At 33.3% G+C, this 19,608-nt stretch overlaps 2 protein-coding genes across 2 annotated transcripts; one reads left to right on the forward strand and one right to left on the reverse strand.

Moving 5' to 3' along the window:
- Positions 1 to 6,077: 6,077 nt before the first annotated feature.
- LOC120078807 (basic helix-loop-helix (bHLH) DNA-binding superfamily protein) lies at positions 6,078 to 7,464 on the forward strand. Its single transcript, XM_039033134.2, has one exon. The coding sequence runs from the start codon at positions 6,229 to 6,231 to the stop codon at positions 7,192 to 7,194; it is 966 nt and encodes a 321-aa protein (XP_038889062.1). The 5' UTR covers positions 6,078 to 6,228; the 3' UTR covers positions 7,195 to 7,464.
- Positions 7,465 to 7,750: 286 nt separating this feature from the next.
- On the reverse strand, positions 7,751 to 9,939 carry LOC120078806 (STOREKEEPER protein-like). Its single transcript, XM_039033132.2, has 2 exons — positions 8,665 to 9,939; positions 7,751 to 7,945 (listed from the first exon to the last, which is right to left on the reverse strand). The coding sequence occupies exon 1, from the start codon at positions 9,878 to 9,880 to the stop codon at positions 8,675 to 8,677; it is 1,206 nt and encodes a 401-aa protein (XP_038889060.1). The 5' UTR covers positions 9,881 to 9,939; the 3' UTR covers positions 7,751 to 7,945; positions 8,665 to 8,674.
- Between the last annotated feature and the right edge of the window lie 9,669 nt (positions 9,940 to 19,608).

Genomic DNA, 19,608 nt, shown 5'->3' on the forward strand with positions numbered 1-19,608 from the left:
TAATATTTATTTTTCAAATCCTTAAATTAAATTTGTAGAACCTGATATTGTATTGACTTTTGCTTTCAGTATTGTCAATTTGAAAAATATTTATAAGTATTGTGTGCGTAATTACACTGTCTGCCAGAGATATATCTTGTTTGCTCATTTTTGAATCACCTCACATGTGAAATGATCTATGTTTCTTCATTAAAAGAAAATAATTACAATAAGAAAAACAACACTTGGAATATACAAATAAGTCCACCACATTCAAATTTTTCATATGGGATAAGTCAAATATGTCATTATCCTGGTATGCAAAATTTGCTTCCACATTTTTCCATTTTTCTTTCAAGGAGGTTTGATAGAGATTAACTAAGTGTTTTGACGTACGACAAATAGTGACCAATGTCCAGTCATTCCGCATCATGAGCATTTATTTTCAACACTTTTTGACTTATCTTGTGGAATTTTTCCTTTGTGATCATCAGTGTGGTTCTTTTGAAATTTGAATGAGTAGAATGACCACTACGAAAATAATAACTATTTCTTCCTATGCCACGGTCACGACCTCAATCATGACCACGACCTCAACTACGATTGTTAATATTCACAACATTCACTTTAGAGAATTGTGTTGTTCCAGTTGACTGAGATTCGTAGTTCTTCATTAATAGCTCGTTGTGTTGTTTTGTCACAAGAAGACATGAAATTAGTTTAGAATATAGTTTAAAACCTTTCTCTTGATAATGTTATTGTAGGAACATATTCGAGACATGAAATGTAGAAAATGTATTCTTTAACATATCAACATCAATAATTTTTCTTCCACATAACAATAATTTTGAATTGATTTTAAATAATGTGGAATTGTAATCACTTATTGATTTAAATTCTTGTAGCCTCAAATGCATCCATTCGTAACGAGCTTTAAGAAAAATAACTTTTTTTTATGATCATATATTTCTTTGAAATTTTTCCACAAGATACGAGGATCTTTTATTATAAAATACTCCATTTTCAATCCTTTTTGGAGATGATGACGAAGGAAAATCATAGTTTTTGTTTTGTCCTAACTGAATGGCGTATTTCCTTCTTTAACTATTTCCCCGAGATCCATAAGCATACAAGTAGATTTCGACATTGAGCACCCATGACAAATAATTATTGTCATTAATGTCAAGGGCTACGAATCCTAATTTCTTAAGATTTTTCATGGCAACATTACCTTTAGGACCTACCTTCAACGAGGGAAGAGACAGGAGCTCGTGTTGATAACGTGTTATGAAGTTGAGAAGTACAGCGAGAACATAGATATGAAGAAAAATATAATATGATAATATAATAATAAAATAAAATAACGAAAATTATGAAAATAGGATAATATGGAAATTCAAAATGGGATTTTGGAATTTATCACCAATGTCGATATTTTTTCAAGATCTACTAAATGTCATTATTTATAGGCAAAATGACAAGTAGGATGTGGTCTTACATAGACAACAAGCATGAATAACTACAAGATACATGAACAACATGAAGAATGACATGATTTTTAGGACACTAAGCCGCCATCTATATTATAATATTTATAATAGCGCTAACTTTGTTTATATTTTAACTCTTTTTACTATCTTTCTAACATTTTTTTCTCAACATTTTCGCATGATATCTTGTTTTTTTTTTTTTTTTCTTTCCCCTTCCTAAACTTTCCCTTTCACAAATTTATTTTGTGAATGTTCTCATTTTTGTCCCTCTCTAAAGTTTTTGTCCCTTTAATTTTTTTTTATGGTTGTATTAGCAAAATATCCGTAAACCTTTGGATGAATTTCAATTATATTATTAGACTTTTGAAAAGTTTTATTTTAACTTTACACTTTAATATTATTCCACTGGAATAAAAGATGAAGTTTGATGTTGTACCTTATTGAAGAAAGTGGAAGTTGCACATACATTTACAAAATTAATTTTTGCCCATAATTTTTCAAAGTTAAACTTTTATTTTGAAAACTATTTAGATGTTCTGGACTGCACCTATCTATGTAGAGTTGTCCAATAAAAATATGACATATGTTAGTTTTTGGTTTTTAAAAAAATGATTTTTATTTTAAAATTGCCTTTGTGTGTTAAAAATTACATGCACTTGTTCTTTTATTATTAGCTTGATTGACTTCATGTCCAAGAAAATTTAAACAAAATGTTGATTTCATAATATTTAATTGAGTTTAAAACTATAATTTTTTTAAAAAAACTTTAAAAGTCAAAAGTATATATATGTTTGCTCTACCAACCATTACATAACGCGTGGCACATGCAGTCCATTTCCAACATTCCGTTTCTCAGAGTTGTCTGCTTGTGAAACTACACCATTACCCTTCCACAGTCCTCAACCCAAACCCCTCCTACGAGGCTAAACCCGTCATTGCACCCAAATTTCCGAACTTGTCCCGCATTTATGCCTATCCATCGCAACCGTAATGTACTTGAAAAGATTCCAACCACGTGGTAAGCACACGCCCTATCCCCATCAAAATTTAGATTTTTTTTAATAAATAATGTGATTTAAATAATTACTTACAAAATAGAATTAAAAAGAAACTATTCCAAAAAAAAAATAGAATTGCTAAATCATGAACGAGATACAAGAGTTTGGTAAATAATGTACCATGTCCATGATTTAGGATAAATCGTGTATCATGTCCACGATTTAAGGGTAAATCGTGTACCGGTACACGAATTATCTTACATGGAAAATAGATTTGATAATTGGATGCAACTAATAGCACATGATACCCTATGCACTAAGAAAATCGTGTAAATAGTCTAAAATTTATGTGCATATTTCTATTTGATTTTGAGATTTTTTTTTTGTTGATAATTCAAAAATAGATTTTTATTCCACATTTTAATTTCACGTTTAATTTATTAAAAATATTATATTTTCTAATGTTAAATAAAAATATCACAATAAGGATATAGTAAATTCGTTTAGAAATGGAATCAAAATTTTAACTAAATATGAATTTAACTCAGTAAATATCTAAATTAATTACCCTTAAATGAATTTAGTCAATTAGAAAGGAAACAAAATAACCTAATAAAAGGGAGAATAGTACTAAAAAAGAAGGATAAATAATTTGGAAAAAAAATAATTTCAATTGAATTTTAAAGTCTAGATTTGAAAATTTTCCACAAATTAGTTTTTTTTAAAAAAAAAAATAATTACCTTAAATGAATTTAGTGCAATTCTCTCCTTAATTTCCTCAATTAATAACAATAATACATCTCATAGGAAAAATGTCAAATTATTTACAGAAATAGCAAAAAAAAAAATACTGGTAGATATTGATAGACTTCTATCAGCGTCTATCCAGGATAGAAACTGATAGAAGTCTAAAACGATTAAATTTTGTCATTTTAAATAATAGTTTCCCTTTTTTTATTTTCGAAAATTTCTCTAAAAAAAATCTATTAACTAAGAAAACTCGTATACGAGTTTACGATTTAAGGGGTACACGTTTTACCTTTACTAGTGACATGTGGATGCTGATTTGGAGGATTGAAACTCGTGTTCAACTACCATATTTTTTTGCATAGTTTGTGTTTCTATCTTATATCTGAAATTTCTTTTTATATTTACGTTATTTGTTAAAATAATTTTTGAATTATTCTAAATATGTTATTTTCTTTCAAAAACTGCATTATTCAAGAATTTGACCCTCAATATTTATTTAGAAAAATAAAAATTTTGGTCCGTTTTTTGAAAATGACCGTTGTAAATATAGAAATATTTGTAGATATAGTATAATGTAAGATATTTTTCAAATATAATTCAGATCAAGTTCTTAGATTTAACCAGTGATAAACTATATCAAAATTATCCTTTCGAAAATTACTTGATGAACACTATTTTTTTTTCCCAATATCTTTATTATGTTATCTATCAATATTATATTAAAAGGGGCTAAGAGGGGAGAATTTTTCACATCCCTCTTGCCCCTACTTTTTTTTTAATTAATATCCATTTTACCCTCACATCCACACCTAGTAAGAATGTGCCTTGCACTCACACTTCATGGCAAAATCCTAATCATATAATGAGATATCTTTCATCCTTTAATTTTACGTTCATTTTTAACCTAAATTTTTTGAAATTTTAGATATTTTCATATTGCAATCTTTGGAGAAAAAACTACCTCCTTATAAAAAATCATTCACGAATCAAATCATTTTCAACAAAATATACATTCGTGCAAATCTATAAAGGGGGCTATATCTCTTCCAATAATCAAGGTAATCACCAATTTTTGCACTTGTTTGCTTTTAGGAATTTTGATATATTTGGTGCAATACCACATATGTTCATGATGGTTGCTTTCAAATTTGCTCTATTTGTGCCTCTATGGTAAGGAGACTTCAATTATGGATGTATCCAAAATATAGATGTTGAGATTGAGATTGTTTATTATTTTTTTCTCCCTTTTGCTACTTTGATCGGTAAAGAGGTGAGGATTGAGAGATTGGAGGAACCCATGGTGGGAAGATATGATAATGCAATGCACATTGGAAAGGTAGAATATTAAGAACCTTTCATACAATTTCTCTATATTTGCTGTAAATTCTCTCTTCCCTGTTTCTTACTTTTTGGCAACATGAAAATATATATTTTTTTAATATAATGATATGGACAAGATGATTAAGGAAAAATTGACATATAGTGGGAGAAGTTAGAAAATATTTAAGGAGAGATTATTAATATTAATTTAATCTTATTTCTTTGTTTTTCAAAATCTCATTCAATAATCTAAATTTTCTCTTACTTGTTACTAAAAGAATAAATTTATGACTTTAACTAATACAATATATGTTACTGAACTCTTTTTCCATTTTCTTTAATTAATAAAATAAAATAAGTTTATGATTATTCTCTAATATAAGGTAGATTTTCTTCTATTTTAATTATACATTTTTAACCATTTTGTGGATTAGAGATTAGAAGATAAAAATAGTTTTTATAAATATAAATAAATAAATAATCAACAAATTTGTTCCTTTAAACAAGAATGTTCATTTAAAAAATTATGTAAAAAGTTGCCTTCTTTGGCTTTCCCCTCTTAAAGTGAAAAACATAAAAGAATTATCTTATTAAATAATAATTAAGATATGTTATCATGTCACTTTTATATTAATTTTATTTCAAAAATTTTATTAGCATCATATTTTAATTTTATATATTTTATTTTTTATAGTTCTAAATTTTATACCAATTATTTAAATTTTAAATTCAATTATAAGTATTTTCAAAAAAAAATATTTTCCTTTAAAAATCGTGTCATAAATTTTAACTATATTAAAAATGTCTCATACCCATTGTAAAATAACTTGAAACAAAAAGATATATATCTTTTAACACTATTTTAAAATTAATTCATGTCATGTTAAATATTTAACAATTAAAGTTGAGTCAAAATTTTATGTTAAATAATAATTAAATCGCAATTTAAAATTTAATATATAAATTTATGTCAAAAAAAAAAATAATTCGCGTGTATCACATGGTCTCCCAACCAGTTTTGTTACTAAAAGGTCGTTTTCAAAAGATATTTTTATTTATAAAATTTGACTGGAAAATTATATATTTTTTAAAAAGAGTAAAAATTATTGCAAGCAATCATAAATTTCAAAGGTAGAAAACTAAGAATTTATCAAACATAGTCTAATTTATTGATGAATTTTTACTTTAAAGTTTTAATTTAATCAAAATAAAACCCTATATTTACCCATGCATTGTACGTTTCACCCGATGTTGAACTTTGTATAAATTCACAAATTAATTTACACTTTCTTAATATGTTGTTGACATTCCAAAACCGTAGGGGTAACGTAAAAATTGATATTTTTCTCAAATTTATTTAGAAAGAAATTGGTTTGTCTCCCGATCCGATTATTTGAAACGGCGCGGAAGATAAAGACAAATAATCGTCGACAAAAAAGTGTACCGGAAGAAGCTGTACAGTCCCCCCCGCCACCTACACCTGTCGGTTACCTCCTCCTTGTAAGGCCCCAATCACCATCATCATTCCCTCCCCTCTGTTTCCTTTTGTCTTCTTCTTCCTCACCATTACCCAAAAAACCATTACGCCATTCTGTTAAATTTGCAGACTGCATCTCAATTCTCTATATATATACACACATTACACACAACACAATCCCTTGTTCTCTTCTTCTCTCGTTTCACCTTTGGTTATGGAGAGCTCTGCCGGCGACGATGCTTCCTCCACTGTTTGGGATGATACTTGCTTCAACGCCATGTTTTCCGGCGTCAGTCTCCAGTCATTTCTCGCCGGTGGTAGTCAGAGTCACACATTTTTGCCGTCTCTGTTCGGAGGAGGATACACTGCCGATGCTCTTGCTTTCCCTGACGGTACTACGTCGTTCTATCCTCAACCGAGCTCTAACTTCGTTGCTGAATGTACCGCTTCTTCCGATGGCTATTTCCTCAAGTTGCCTAAATCCGAGCCGATGAATGTGTATGGAAACACAGAGACTGAAGAAACTGCGTTCGGTCTTCATGATTCGATGTCGTTTCCTCACTTGCCGGATCTCCGTTCGTTGGAGCAATGTTCGTCGTCGTTTAACAAGCGTGCTCGAGTCGATTATTCTATGTTGAATCCGTCGCAGATGGTGGAGCCGATGGTGCGAGGGTGTGAGGGTTTCCAGAAATTTTTTATGCCGTATCAGTACAAACCTTCGTCGGATTTAATAACAACTTCTGCTACTGTGTCTCCCACTGTTCAAATCCCTCGCAGCGCATTGGCTCGACAGCGTCGTCAGAAATTGAGCGACAAGACGCGTTGCTTGCAGAAACTACTTCCGTGGGACAAAAAGATGGATATCGCTACAATGCTTGAAGAAGCGTGCAAATACGTCAAGTTCCTTCAAGCGCAACTCGTCGCACTTCAATCCATGCCCTGTGAATCGGCCATTTCTACTTATTCGAGTAATCATTACATTACCGGTGTGTTTGGTGGATTGGAGAGGCTGAATCGAAACCAACTGTTGCAAGTTTTGGTTAACTCGCCGGTGGCTCAGACAATGCTTTGTTCGCAGAGTTGTTGCGTTTTCTCGGCGGAGCAGTTGGGGCTTATCCAGAAGATAGCAGAGAAAAGAGTTCTACTGCAGCAAATGTCGACATTCCGTCCCAAACCCTAGTTTCCGATGACGTTCCGGCCACCGTTTGTGGTTCAGACCAACAAAAAGGCAAGGCGGCGCGTCCGGTATCACAAGTTCTCTTTATGTGTTTAGATGTTAGGTTATTACAAAGCATATGTTAGTATTAGAATATCCATTCATTTCTCTTCGTTTTTGGTTCATGTAGTCACAATTTAAAATGCTGGGAAATGTTTTTTTGGGTGAAAGTACAATGGAACAGCTACCTTAGTTTTAGTGATCCAGAAAATTAGGTACACAAATTTCAGTAAAGAATGCAGTTCCTTTTCAGAAGCACCCCATTTTCTGCCTACCATTAATTGCTTTTCCATTCTGAGTGAGTCCTTGTGCCCAGAATTTTGTTGAAAGTGACATTCAAACTCAGTTTTGTTGCCCAATTAAAATAATAACTTGTAAAGGATAAATTATGAAAAATATTTCTTGATCAGCATTTGAAACTTATTTGTCATTTTTCTTTGCACTTTGTCTATTGGAACTCGTTTCAATCATTAATTTGCTGGATATTTCAAGGCATGGTTATGTTGAAACTGCAGATATATGATAGGAAGCTACAGCATTGGGAACATATCATTGGAAAATAATAATATTTGCATATTTTGTTTAACTGATCGTGAAGCTTCATCATATAGTGATTTAACCCATGATCATAACAATTCAGTTTGTAATGAACAATGAACAGTCCTGACCAGTTTGCCCACACTTCGACTAATCTTACATGATAATCCACTTGATCCTGCAATATTTAGATCCCATGAATACTTTCTTAAATCCTAGATGAAGAGGCAATGTACCCAAAGCAAGATAATGTAAAAGTAATCATCAATCTCATTATTTTTCTATGAATTGGAGATAAAATGAGGTCTATGCTATTGGTGGATTCTAAAAACAGGGTTTGAGGTAAATTGCATATGTAAAAAAGATAAACAGTAAGCAAGCAAATATATGTATTACTACACAAACATAGATGGGATCTGATAAGTTCAAAGTTCTTAATTTTCTCCAAACCATTTGGAATGCATATCAGCAAAAACTTCAAATCTTTCTCCTGAGATTGTGAAATTAAATAATGAAATTATTAACCTAAGACAAATATCTCAAATATAATATGAATACACTCTATGTAGTTAAAGGGTGTTGGCTACTTTAATTTTCCATTCTAATGCTGCCAATGAGCCAAATACTTGGAATGGTCAGAATAAACCAGACAGAAAAGCTGAAGAAACAAAGAGTATTGTGTAACAACACTAAAAAGGAATATCATCTATTATATATTATAATTCAGAAAAATACAGAAAGCAACTATTTCTAGCTACCCCCTTTTAAGAGTGTACAAGTTTCTTTGCATATTGTGGACAAGTACACTCCAAAATGCTCATAATTAAAAGAATTTCAGACCCAAAAAGAGAGGAAAGAAAAAGGAAAAAAAAACTTCCCCAAGAAACTATTAGTTACCTTGATTAGTTTAGGTAGCTTTCTTTGCCTTCCCCATTGAATCCAATATTAGTTTACATTGTTCCCTAACTAAATCAATCTTCTTCACATACAATTCCAGTTCACTTTCTCCCAACTTCCTCCATTTATCATCCAATTCCTTTGCTTTTTCACTCCCAATTGATGGCATTCTTTCTCTAACAAGACGCATTAACCCTTCTGAACAGAACTTATCATTCTCCACCATGAAAGAAGCTTTCAGCCATGGATATTCAGATAGAAACTCCTCTGGCAAAATCTTACTCTCAACATTATTATTGTTTACAATCTCTTTCTTCCCTGCTTCCACATCCACTCTCGGCGAGCTTATAGACACTGAATTGCTAGCTTTCACACTCTGCTTCCTTGGCTTCTTCTTTGCTTCATTGCCCCAAATTTTCTTCGCAAGTACAAAGGATTTGTGCTCATGTTGTTTCAAAAATACAGGGTCATCCCCATTCCTACCTTTCTCCAAGTTGGTCTTATACTTCTGTTTCAGCCTTCTCACTTTATCAATCAATTGATTCTTTGACACATCAACACTTAGATTTTCCTTTATGAAATCAAGAAATAGGCTCATATCAGTATAAGGGTCGGACCCCTTTGCTAATCGAAAATCAATCATGCCCTGTAATATGGAAATCTCATCATCTACACTCCAAAGCCTGTTCATGCCAGAGCCAGAGACCTTTTTCCCTTCTTCAATATCTTCGCCATTCATTAGTCTCTTGATCTTCTTCTTATTCGACTCATTCCCTTGAAAGTAATTTTCAATCGGACGCTTTGAACCTGAACTAACAGGCTTCACAGTGGCACAATCTATGCTCGATTTGTGAGAACCCTTCTTAGGTTTAGAAGATTCACAAGCCAATTTTCGAAGAATCGGTTTGATAGTGAAAGCAGAAGCACTTGGGGATGATTGGGTTTTTTCAGAATCGGAATCCGAGACAAACCCAGAATTCTTTTCAAGAGAATTTTCACATTTGGAGATAATAGGAGAACGGATTTCTTGTTCATGCTCTCGTTCTTCGTGTTCTTCTTCTTCATCTTCTTGGGCGTGTTCTTCGTTTTCATCCTCAGAGTTTTGCATTAGATTATCGATTTCTGGATCTTCATGAGTCTCGTAATCGGATTCTTCTTCAGCATCTGAAAAGGCATGAGCGGACGGTAGATCATCGACGAGCCGCTTCGGTGCCATGGGAATCGAATGGAAGAAAAAGAAAAGTTAGGTTTTGGTTTTTGGGAAGAGCCAGCCAGAGAAATTTCATTTATAGTATTTTGGAGTAGGGTTTTTGACCCATTTGCGGTATTCTGACGTGGCAGCGTCTGGTTGGAACGTCTTTAATTCATAAAAGGAAAGGACACGTGGCAGACAAAGATATAACGTTGATATTCGCACGTGAATTAATAAAATCATTTCTTATATCACTAAAATAAACATTTAAATGCAAATAGAGGGGATGTAGTTCGGATGGTAGAACACTTGCTCAGCATGTGAGAGGTACGGGGATTGATACTCTGCATCTTCAATACCGTCATTTTTTATTTTTATTTTTTTATATTTTAAAAATAAAACTATATAGAAAATTTTGTAATTTTATAATAAAAGTAATACTATAATACAAATTTTACTACAATATGGTAGAGTGCTTGCTTAGAGGCAAGAGATACGTTGTTATTTTCAGAATGTGAGAGGTAAAGGAATTGATATACACCTCCAGTAAGCAGGCATGTGAAATTTTAGTTAAAACTTTTTTGAAATATATCGTGATAATATGTTGTAATAAATAAATACTAAATAGTAAACAAAAGTCAAATTGTAAAAATAGTACGATGGTGGTAGCAATTTAACCAATAAACTTTCAATGGTAGGAATTAAACCTTCAAACTTTCATTAAATTGAAAATCAAACCCTCAATCTAAAAATTAAATTCATTTTCCTCGATCTCTCCCCACCTTACACCTCTCCCAATAGCCAACAAAATTGATGATAGAAATTCTTAGTGAAAGCATCGATTTCAGTCCATCGAAACTTTGTAGTACAAAAACCAGCTTCAATTTCAGTTTTCTGACTAGCGGTATAATTTTTACAATTTTAAAAGTTTGAGAGTTTAATTCTTGCCATTGAAAGTTTAGGGGTGAAATTACTACCACCATCATACCTGAGGAGTGGTTTTTACAATTTTTCCTTTTAATATCTATAAATTCTTTTAAAAACATATGAGAATGACTAAAATTACTTTTATCATTTTCAAAATAACTCTTAAACATATTTTTAATCATTCAAAACTAAATTTGATAATTTGATAATTGTTAAAAATATAAAATTAAATAATAAATTAAATTTGAGTTATTCAAAGCGTGTTCTAAAATTATTTTGGACATGACAAAAAGTAATTTTAAAAAAAATTCAAAATCACTCCCAAATATGCATATGATCATTTTAATGGTAAAATCTGTATTATGATAGTACTTGTCTGTTCACTCTACTAATTACCTTTGACAGATTGACAAATATAGAGAATACATAAACGAAAAATTCATATCTTTAATAGGGTTAATAAGAATGTTATATCGAATCGTGATCAAAAAACGTATATTATGGGCAAAGTTCACTTGAGGCTCAGGGGACACTCCCAAACTAGCCCACACAAGACTTTCAAAAGGCCCACACAACCATATTTGGAAAGAGGAAAAGAAGCACCTCGACACCATGGTTGTCGAGCCGAGTACCTAAAAGGAAAATACTTGGGCAACCAACTCGACAAAATAGGCATACGACTCTAATGCCATTACCATGCAAACCTCATTCTAAATTCAAGAATCTAATTCTTTTTTTAAATTAATAGTACACAAACTTACTTCGGGCTCCTCTTATCATCACTCAATTATTTTCACTGACTTAATTATCAAAGTGTGTGGCTTAAATGAGCATCACCTTAGTGCAAACTTTCTTCTCTACCAGTCAACTCGACATGAGACTACTCACCCTTATCCTACTATGCAAGTCAAATTCTTACACCAACAATATACTTAACATTCTAGACATAAAGCTTATTGGTTAATAGTTACATATTTGCACATTTTGAAATATTTGAGTTTAAATTGTACTGTTGAACTAAATAAACACGAGAAACTTTTCAAGTTTAAAATCACTTGGTAAATACAATAAACAATTTCAAAATCTAAAATGCTAATATAGTCCCATTTGATAAATAGATGTTTGTTTTCTTTCAATTCTCTTACTATGATTTTTACATTTTTTAAATAAACATTTGAATTCTTAATTAAATTTAAAAAACAAAACCAAAATTTAAAAACTATATTCTTTAGTTTCCAAAAATTGGTTTTTTCTAGTATAATAATTTGAGGTGGAATTCGAACTCTAACATCTTGTTCGAAAGTACATTATGTTAGTTGAGTTATGGTTAACTGTTGGGAATATATACGAGAGATAAATAAATGTGGAATAAACTAAATTATATCTCAAACTCCCACTTCACATGTTCGAGCCAAATAAGTAATCGATCAAAAAATAATAAATAATAAAATGAAGGGAAAAAGGAGAACAACACCGGAAAATATACTGATTCACCCTACACTCGGGATTACGTCCAATCTTTTACAACTACAAGTTCTACTATGATGGAGATTCCAAAAAACCCTCGAACTCGTTCACCAAACTCTCTTCCAATAGTCCAACACAAACTATTTAATTTCCAGTACCACAACTCGGATAACTTAGAATTAAACAATAAGAGAAATCCTCAATGACTTACTGTCACTCTAAAATACTGAAGAAAAAAATTACTCCAATGCTCTTGGTTTGCTTCTCACAACCCATTTCAATTTTTCCTTCTAAATTTGGTTATTTTCTAAATGAATTCCATTGCCCTTTGATTTCCCTCTTTCCAAAATGCCTTCAAAATTAACCAATTAAAATGGTTGCTTACAATGGTCAATCAGAAAGGAAATGGGCTTGAAATGATTGTCGGCCAACAACTTTACCAAAAAAAATTTAATTAAATCCAAGGGTTAATTTCTTCTTAAAGGAGTTTTATCTCCACAAAAGAACAAATCCCAACAATCTCCCACTTGAAGAAAAAAACGACGATCTTGCCTCTCATTATAACAAAACTTTATAATCTTGGTAAACTCTAAGACTTTACTCCCACTACAACTATTATCTATGATATTCTTGGCACACTTCAAAGCTCAACAAAAAAGGAAAAAAATATGTAAAATCAACAAAGTAACAAAACAGGAACAATAAGAAAATAACTGTAGTTCATCTGTGCTTACTTTGAGGTATGAACAAGCTACTAGAACTGTCCCCTAGACATAAAGAACAACCACATACTCCCACTTCAGCTAAGTGGTACCAACCGACATCTTCTCCAATCTTGAACACTTGTTCTTGAAGAAAACATATTCTGTAAGTGGTTTGACTTCTTCCTTCAAGCATACTGCCAAGTTGGAGACTTTGTCTTTAACCTTAGCAACTGCTTTGATCTTCCAATATGATGCCCTTACACTCCTTGGCGACTTCATTAATTCATTCGATTGTCTGACAATTAGGGGTTCATGATAGCCATCAATTTTCTCTATCAAACTTTCCAATTATTTTTTAATCGATGGATCTTAATCTGATTTATCAAAATTGGCTACCTTTGCTGTTGGCGCAACTACACCTCTGCATCTGCCATTTGTAGCATCCACCGTTTCGTTGATCTTTTGGCAACATCAAATCAACATTTGTACGATGTAGAATATTTGTGGCTAATTGCCACTACCTAGGATCCTAATATGAGGTTATATTGACGACTACCGAACTCACAATTGTAACCCTCATCATCTAATTTTCCAATAGAGATGAGATTTATCTTCATTCTAGGCACAAACTTGACATTGTGTAGTACTAACTTTTCTCCACACTCTGTGTTCAGATTAATATCTCCAATTCCAAATATCTTGGAAACTCTACCATTCTCCATCTTCATTAGACCATGATGTCCTGATGTGAAAGATGTAAATAGACTTCTATATGAAGCCATGTGTACTTAAGTTGCACTATCAATCGTCCATTCCAATGAATGGCTACTACTTTCTGTGTTACTCTTAATACAGACATAGACGTCATCTATTTCTTTATCAATTTTAACTATATTTACTGCTGCTTTCTTTTAAGATTCTCTTCTAATTTCCTACACTGACTTTTGAAGTGGCCCTTTTTGTGACAGTAAAAACATTCTATCTTCTTATTCCAATTTTTTCACTTTTTATTATTGTTGTTGGGTTGATGCCCGAAATCTCGTGATTTCATAGTTTGTAAATTATCTATTTAATAAAATAAAGTGTTATTTTATTTTACATTTAGTTTGTATTAACCCAAATCCAATAAACTAAGATCATAGGTTATTTAATGTAACTTCAACATGTATGTGGTGACATATAAGTGGATCATGTTTAAGTAATAACCTGAATGGTCTGTAGTAGATGGATAAGGCTGGGAACCTTGGATTGGTGACACTACGGATACGACCTACTTTGTAATTGTTACAATTATTGTAAAATGTTACAAATAATCTGATCCTGATCGTTCATGTAGAAACATGAGAGTGGGAGTATCTTTACAAAGAGTTTGTATAAGAGTAGACCATGAAATGATTAGTCTCTCTTTATAACATCGTTACCTGAATGAGTTGTGAACACCTGGCTATAAGGGCATGCTAGGTTTTATGTCCTAAAACTCGCAGTTTGTAAAATGATAAACATTTTCTATAATCAATAAACTTATTATTGATTTTATAAATTGTATGAAAGTCTAAATCCAATAAACTAAGACTCATGACTATTACATGAGTACTTGAACTTTATGTGAAGACATAAGAGTGGATCAAATTCAAGTAAATAGTTAAAATGATCTATAGTACATGAATAAGTTTGGGTACCTTATTCTGGTAACACTATTGGATGCGGCCTACTCTGTAGTTGTTACAAAGAGTTGTAAAGTGCTACATACGATGTGATCCTAATTCGTACATGTTATGGCATGAGGAGTGGGGGCATCCTGTGCAATGAGTTTGCATAAGATCGGACCAAGAAATAAGTCACTCTTACTTTATAACGTTGTTTACTGTATAAGACTGACTATTTCATCTAGATGACCTAGATAACTCGATCTTAATCCTGAGCTAACTATGAACTCATGTTTATTCGGGATTATCCTTAGATTTGCATAGGTGAGGGTTAGCTCAACAACGTCAGCTCAATAAACCTCTCATTTCAGGGGTAAGACCTAATAGATAGCTGGGGACATATGATGCAAGACGGAGTTCACACCTACCTGATTTAAGGATAGGAGAAAGGTTTTTCTCTCAAGTACTGAATTCAGGTCTTGAACAAGGGGCCCACCCTCTCACTAGGCTGAGAGAGTTTGGTTTAGTAATTGGATCACAAATCAGTTGTTCATTAGATGATTAGTGGGAACTTGAGGAACAAGACGTAATCTCAGGGGTAAAACAGATATTTGACCCAGCTGTTATTACAAACAACCTGTGAAGGGTCGACTTGCTGATTATGGTTAAATCATATGGATATAATATATCTACAGTGAGGGGAGTGCAACTATGGGCTTTAGTGGAGTGACCCATTAGTTAACGAATGGGGGTTAATTTGGTCTAATGAGTTTAGCCAATTAATCTCGGATCGTTGGAACCCATGATCTGTAGGTCCGCAAGGTCCCTCTACTAGCTCGTAATTGGACTAGCTCTAGAATAGCATGATAAGTTAATTTGAAACGCTCAAATTAGAATTAAGGGAATTAGTAATTATATGAGATATAATTATGTGTTTAATTTGAGAATTAAACGGAATAGGAGAATTTATATTTAAATATGATTTAAATATATAAAGATGGATGTGTGTAAAAATTAATTTAATATTTGATATTAAATTAATTGAGTTTTATTTAAAAATTAATTTTATAAAATTAAATTTTTTAGTTTAAAAATCAAAATGGATTTTAAAAAATCAAGTTTTGATTTTGAGATAAAGTTGGAAAATTGGAAAAAAATAATATATAAATGGAAAAACAAGTTTTTCCATTATCCATCTTCTTCATGCTCACACATTTTCCATTTCCTCTTCTTCATTAACTTCAAGCATGAGCTACAACTCATGCAGCTCTCTTCCTTGCATGATGATCTACAATATATTGAAGACATTGGAGTGAATTTGAGGCATGCAGTCAAGAGAGAGTTTTAGAGAAAATTCGTGCTAAAGAATGTGTTCTTCAACAAGATTGTTGCTGTGAGCAATTCTCCATAATCCCTTGATTCAAGCTTCTTTTGAGTCCCACAACTCAATCTAGAGCACCAAGAGAATAGTGGGGAATATCTTGAGGTGGTCTGCAACAAGATTCAAAGAAGATTGCAACAGGAGAACGAGCTTTGAAGAAGTTCTACAAAAGTATGTCATGAAACTCACTTGTTTCTGCAAACGCATGCTTTATATTTTGTCAAAATTAATGAATTAGAGTACTTAAATGATCCTTGTTGCTTCCGTTGTTGCTGATACATTCCTACAATTGGTATCAGAGCATTATATAAGCATTCAATTTGGTTTCATTTTTGTGTGGTGGGTGTTTTGTATGAGTTATATGAAACTGATGCACTGATATGGTTTTCTGAGATTTTACATTTTAATTCTCTTTAGTTTATCACTTAAATTTGTAATTGGCTCTTGTTTGATGAGATTTTATGTGTTAGCAAGAGTCTGTAATTTATTTGGAGTCATTAGAGTTGAAATTAAGATGTAATTGAAGAAACAAGTGAAGAAAGTCGAGCTGCTATTCCAGTTTTTTAGCTTCTGCTCAAAATCGTTGTTAAGGTTCAGTTGCTAAGTGATCGTCGAGTTCCAGGCATTACGTGATGTAAAGAAAAACTAGACGATCTTATAGCAATGAGTGTTGGTCGTTGTGATGATGGACACTAAGTAATTGTGTACCTACAGGAGCTAGACGATGCGTTGATATGCTATGCAATAACACTACGCGATCGTTTAGTTTTTCTTGTGTGGGATCTAAACAATGCATTGGAGGTGCTATACGATGGCACTACACGATCGTGTAGCTGCGGTGCACACTAAGCGATGTGATGAAGTGCTATGCGATAGCGCTAAGTGATCATTTAGCTGCGACACTAAGCGATGCGTTCAAGTTCTATGCGATGGAACTAAAAGATCGTGTAGCTACGACGCTGAACGATGCGATGATGTTCTATGTGATAGGGCTAAGTGATCGTTTAGCTACAGCGGACACTAAACGATGACATGAAGTGCTAGGTCATGGTGTTAAGCGATCGTTTAGTTCTACCTGAGAGCTAAACGATTGCTCTATACGATAGACAGATGACACTAAGCAATCGTGTACCTCTTCTCAACACAAGGCAATAGTGTTAGACGATTGTCTTCAGCGCTACACGATCGACCTTAGCAAAACTTTGAGATTGGATCGAGAGCAGCCGGTTTGATTAGTTTTCTCGAGGTCCAATCCGGTTCAGCAAAAATGGTTTTTGGCTGGTCCGATTCAGAATTTGTTGGTCCGGTTCAGACTCACCCAGTTGAAGGAAATCGGAAATGAGATTTCCATGAACATCGGAAGAAACATAATTCCAAATCACAATCATGAATGAACAATGCATTTACAATCGACTTCAAACAAGCGGTTATACAATTCTTACAGAAATTACAGCATGAAAAAACTCAAATGAACAGAGAGCAAACTCTACACACATTTGAAGAAGCGTCTCCATGCTCTGTTGCGCATGACCGCTCGAACAACAGCAACCTTGAATGCTCGATCTACACGATCGCAACACCGCACGAACACTTTGCATTCGTCTTCAACGATCGCCTTGGTCACGAACTCCTCAGCAACACGAATGGCCTCCACAGCACCACGAATGGCCTCTAGAAAACCTTGACGGTGTCGAGTTGAGTCTGACACCACCAACAAGGCTACCTTGGTATTCTCGGTGTGAGAATCCAGAAGGTGGGCTCTGTTCGAACTTGGAATGAGGCAGACAAAGGAGAAAACACCGATCGTGTACACGACTGGGTAAGTGGGAGATGGCGGAGACCTATCGTATAGGTCGATGCCCAATCGTTTAGATAAAGCTAAGCGATCGTCTAGCAAAAGCTATGTGATCGTTTAGCTCGGTTTGTCGCCTACAGACTCTACACAATCGTTTACTTAGGGCAAGCGATCGTCTAGCAAAACTATGCGATCGTTTAGTAAATACTGCACGATCATTTAGCTCGCCACTGTACGATCGTTTAGCTCGCTCAGCCGTCGTTTAGTAAATCCATATTTACTTGACGACTACCATGAGATTCTTTTGCACGAGAGAGAAAACTCAAAAAACTTTTTCATTCGTTTTGTAAATCCTTCTTTTCAAAATAGGAAAACCACTTTCCTTTTAAACTCACGGTTACCATGAATTCAATAACCATCCACTCACTTGGTTATTAAAGAAAAATAATTAATATTATTATAAATATAAATGATAACTAAATTATCATACTATATTTATAACCTATAGTTTTAATATTTCATCTCATGAAACATATAAACCATAGTTCTTTTTCTATTCCATAGTACTTAATGTAAATCTCATTTACATCAATCCTCCACTAGATGTATCTTATACATCATATTGATTATATCATAGATGTATCTTATACATCATACTGATTATATCATATATAATCAAAATACCTCTTGTCAATTTGAACATTTCAAATCAACACCAAGAACTGATCCTCAACTGAACCTATTGAGCTACCAAGGGGACCTTATGAACCTGTAGCTCGAAGCTCCAACGGTACGTGAATAACTGACTAAACTTTTAGTCACGGGATCCACCATCCGTTAACTATCAGGCACTTCACTAAAGATCGACAGTTGAACTCTCCTTACCACAGATATATTATGTGTCCATCTTAACCAATCAGCAGTGCGACAACCCTTCACAGATCACTCGTAAGTATAGTTGGGCCAATAACTGTTATGCCCCTATAGCTACATCTGTCTCCTTAAGTACCACTGATCCCTCTAATGAACATAAATCATAGTCCTACTATGACTGAGTCTTCTCTTCCAAAGAGAAGTTGTGGCCACTATGTTCAAGTCCCGAAATCAGCCCTTAAGGGAGCAATCTCTCTATTTATCCCTGCTTCAAGAAAGAAGTGAATTCCATCTTGTGGATTGAGTTCCCAGCTCCCAGATCAAACAAGTCCCTAAAAAGGTAGGCATGTTGAGTTGGCAATTTGGCCACTCTCACCCATACTAATCAAAGGTCTGCCCTCAAAGGTAGGGGTTCCCAAAACACTCAAGATTGAGGTCGTGTCACCTATGGTCGTTTAGGTGAGATATAAGTCTCTAGTACCAACGGCGTTATATACAGAGTCTAGTCATCTCGTGGTCCAGATCTTATACAAACTCTTTGTATAGGACAACCTCGTTCGCACGTCTCTACATGAATGGTCAGCATCTACCATCTGTAGTAGTTTACAACACTTATAAACCTTTACAAAGCGGGTCGTATCCGTAGTGTCACAAGGATCAGGTATCCCACCTTAATCCTTATACAATATACCTATTTAGGTTATCATTTAAGGCATGATCCACTTGTATATCACATATACATGCTTAAGTTCATATAAGATAACCAATGAGCTTTGTTTATTGGATATGAGTAAATGCTAGAATTAAAAAATGTGTATCTTTACAAAACACCAGTCCGGTTAAAGATGCTTGGGTTCGGTTTGGAGCGGTTTGAGTGGTTCAAAGACGGTTTTGATGTTGTTTGTAATAGTTAGGCTTCTATTTGCATTTTTATGTCAAAACTAAAATCATATTAGTCT

The sequence above is a fragment of the Benincasa hispida genome, chromosome 5 (assembly GCF_027475165.1).
Source record: "Benincasa hispida cultivar pf3 chromosome 5, pf3_genome.v1.1, whole genome shotgun sequence".
NCBI classification, from domain to species: domain Eukaryota; kingdom Viridiplantae; phylum Streptophyta; class Magnoliopsida; order Cucurbitales; family Cucurbitaceae; genus Benincasa; species Benincasa hispida.

Bases quoted from the DNA above. Each gene is read 5' to 3' on its own strand.
- LOC120078807 (XM_039033134.2), top strand. From the start codon at position 6,229: ATGGAGAGCTCTGCCGGCGACGATGCTTCCTCCACTGTTTGGGATGAT.
- LOC120078806 (XM_039033132.2), bottom strand. From the start codon at position 9,880: ATGGCACCGAAGCGGCTCGTCGATGATCTACCGTCCGCTCATGCCTTT.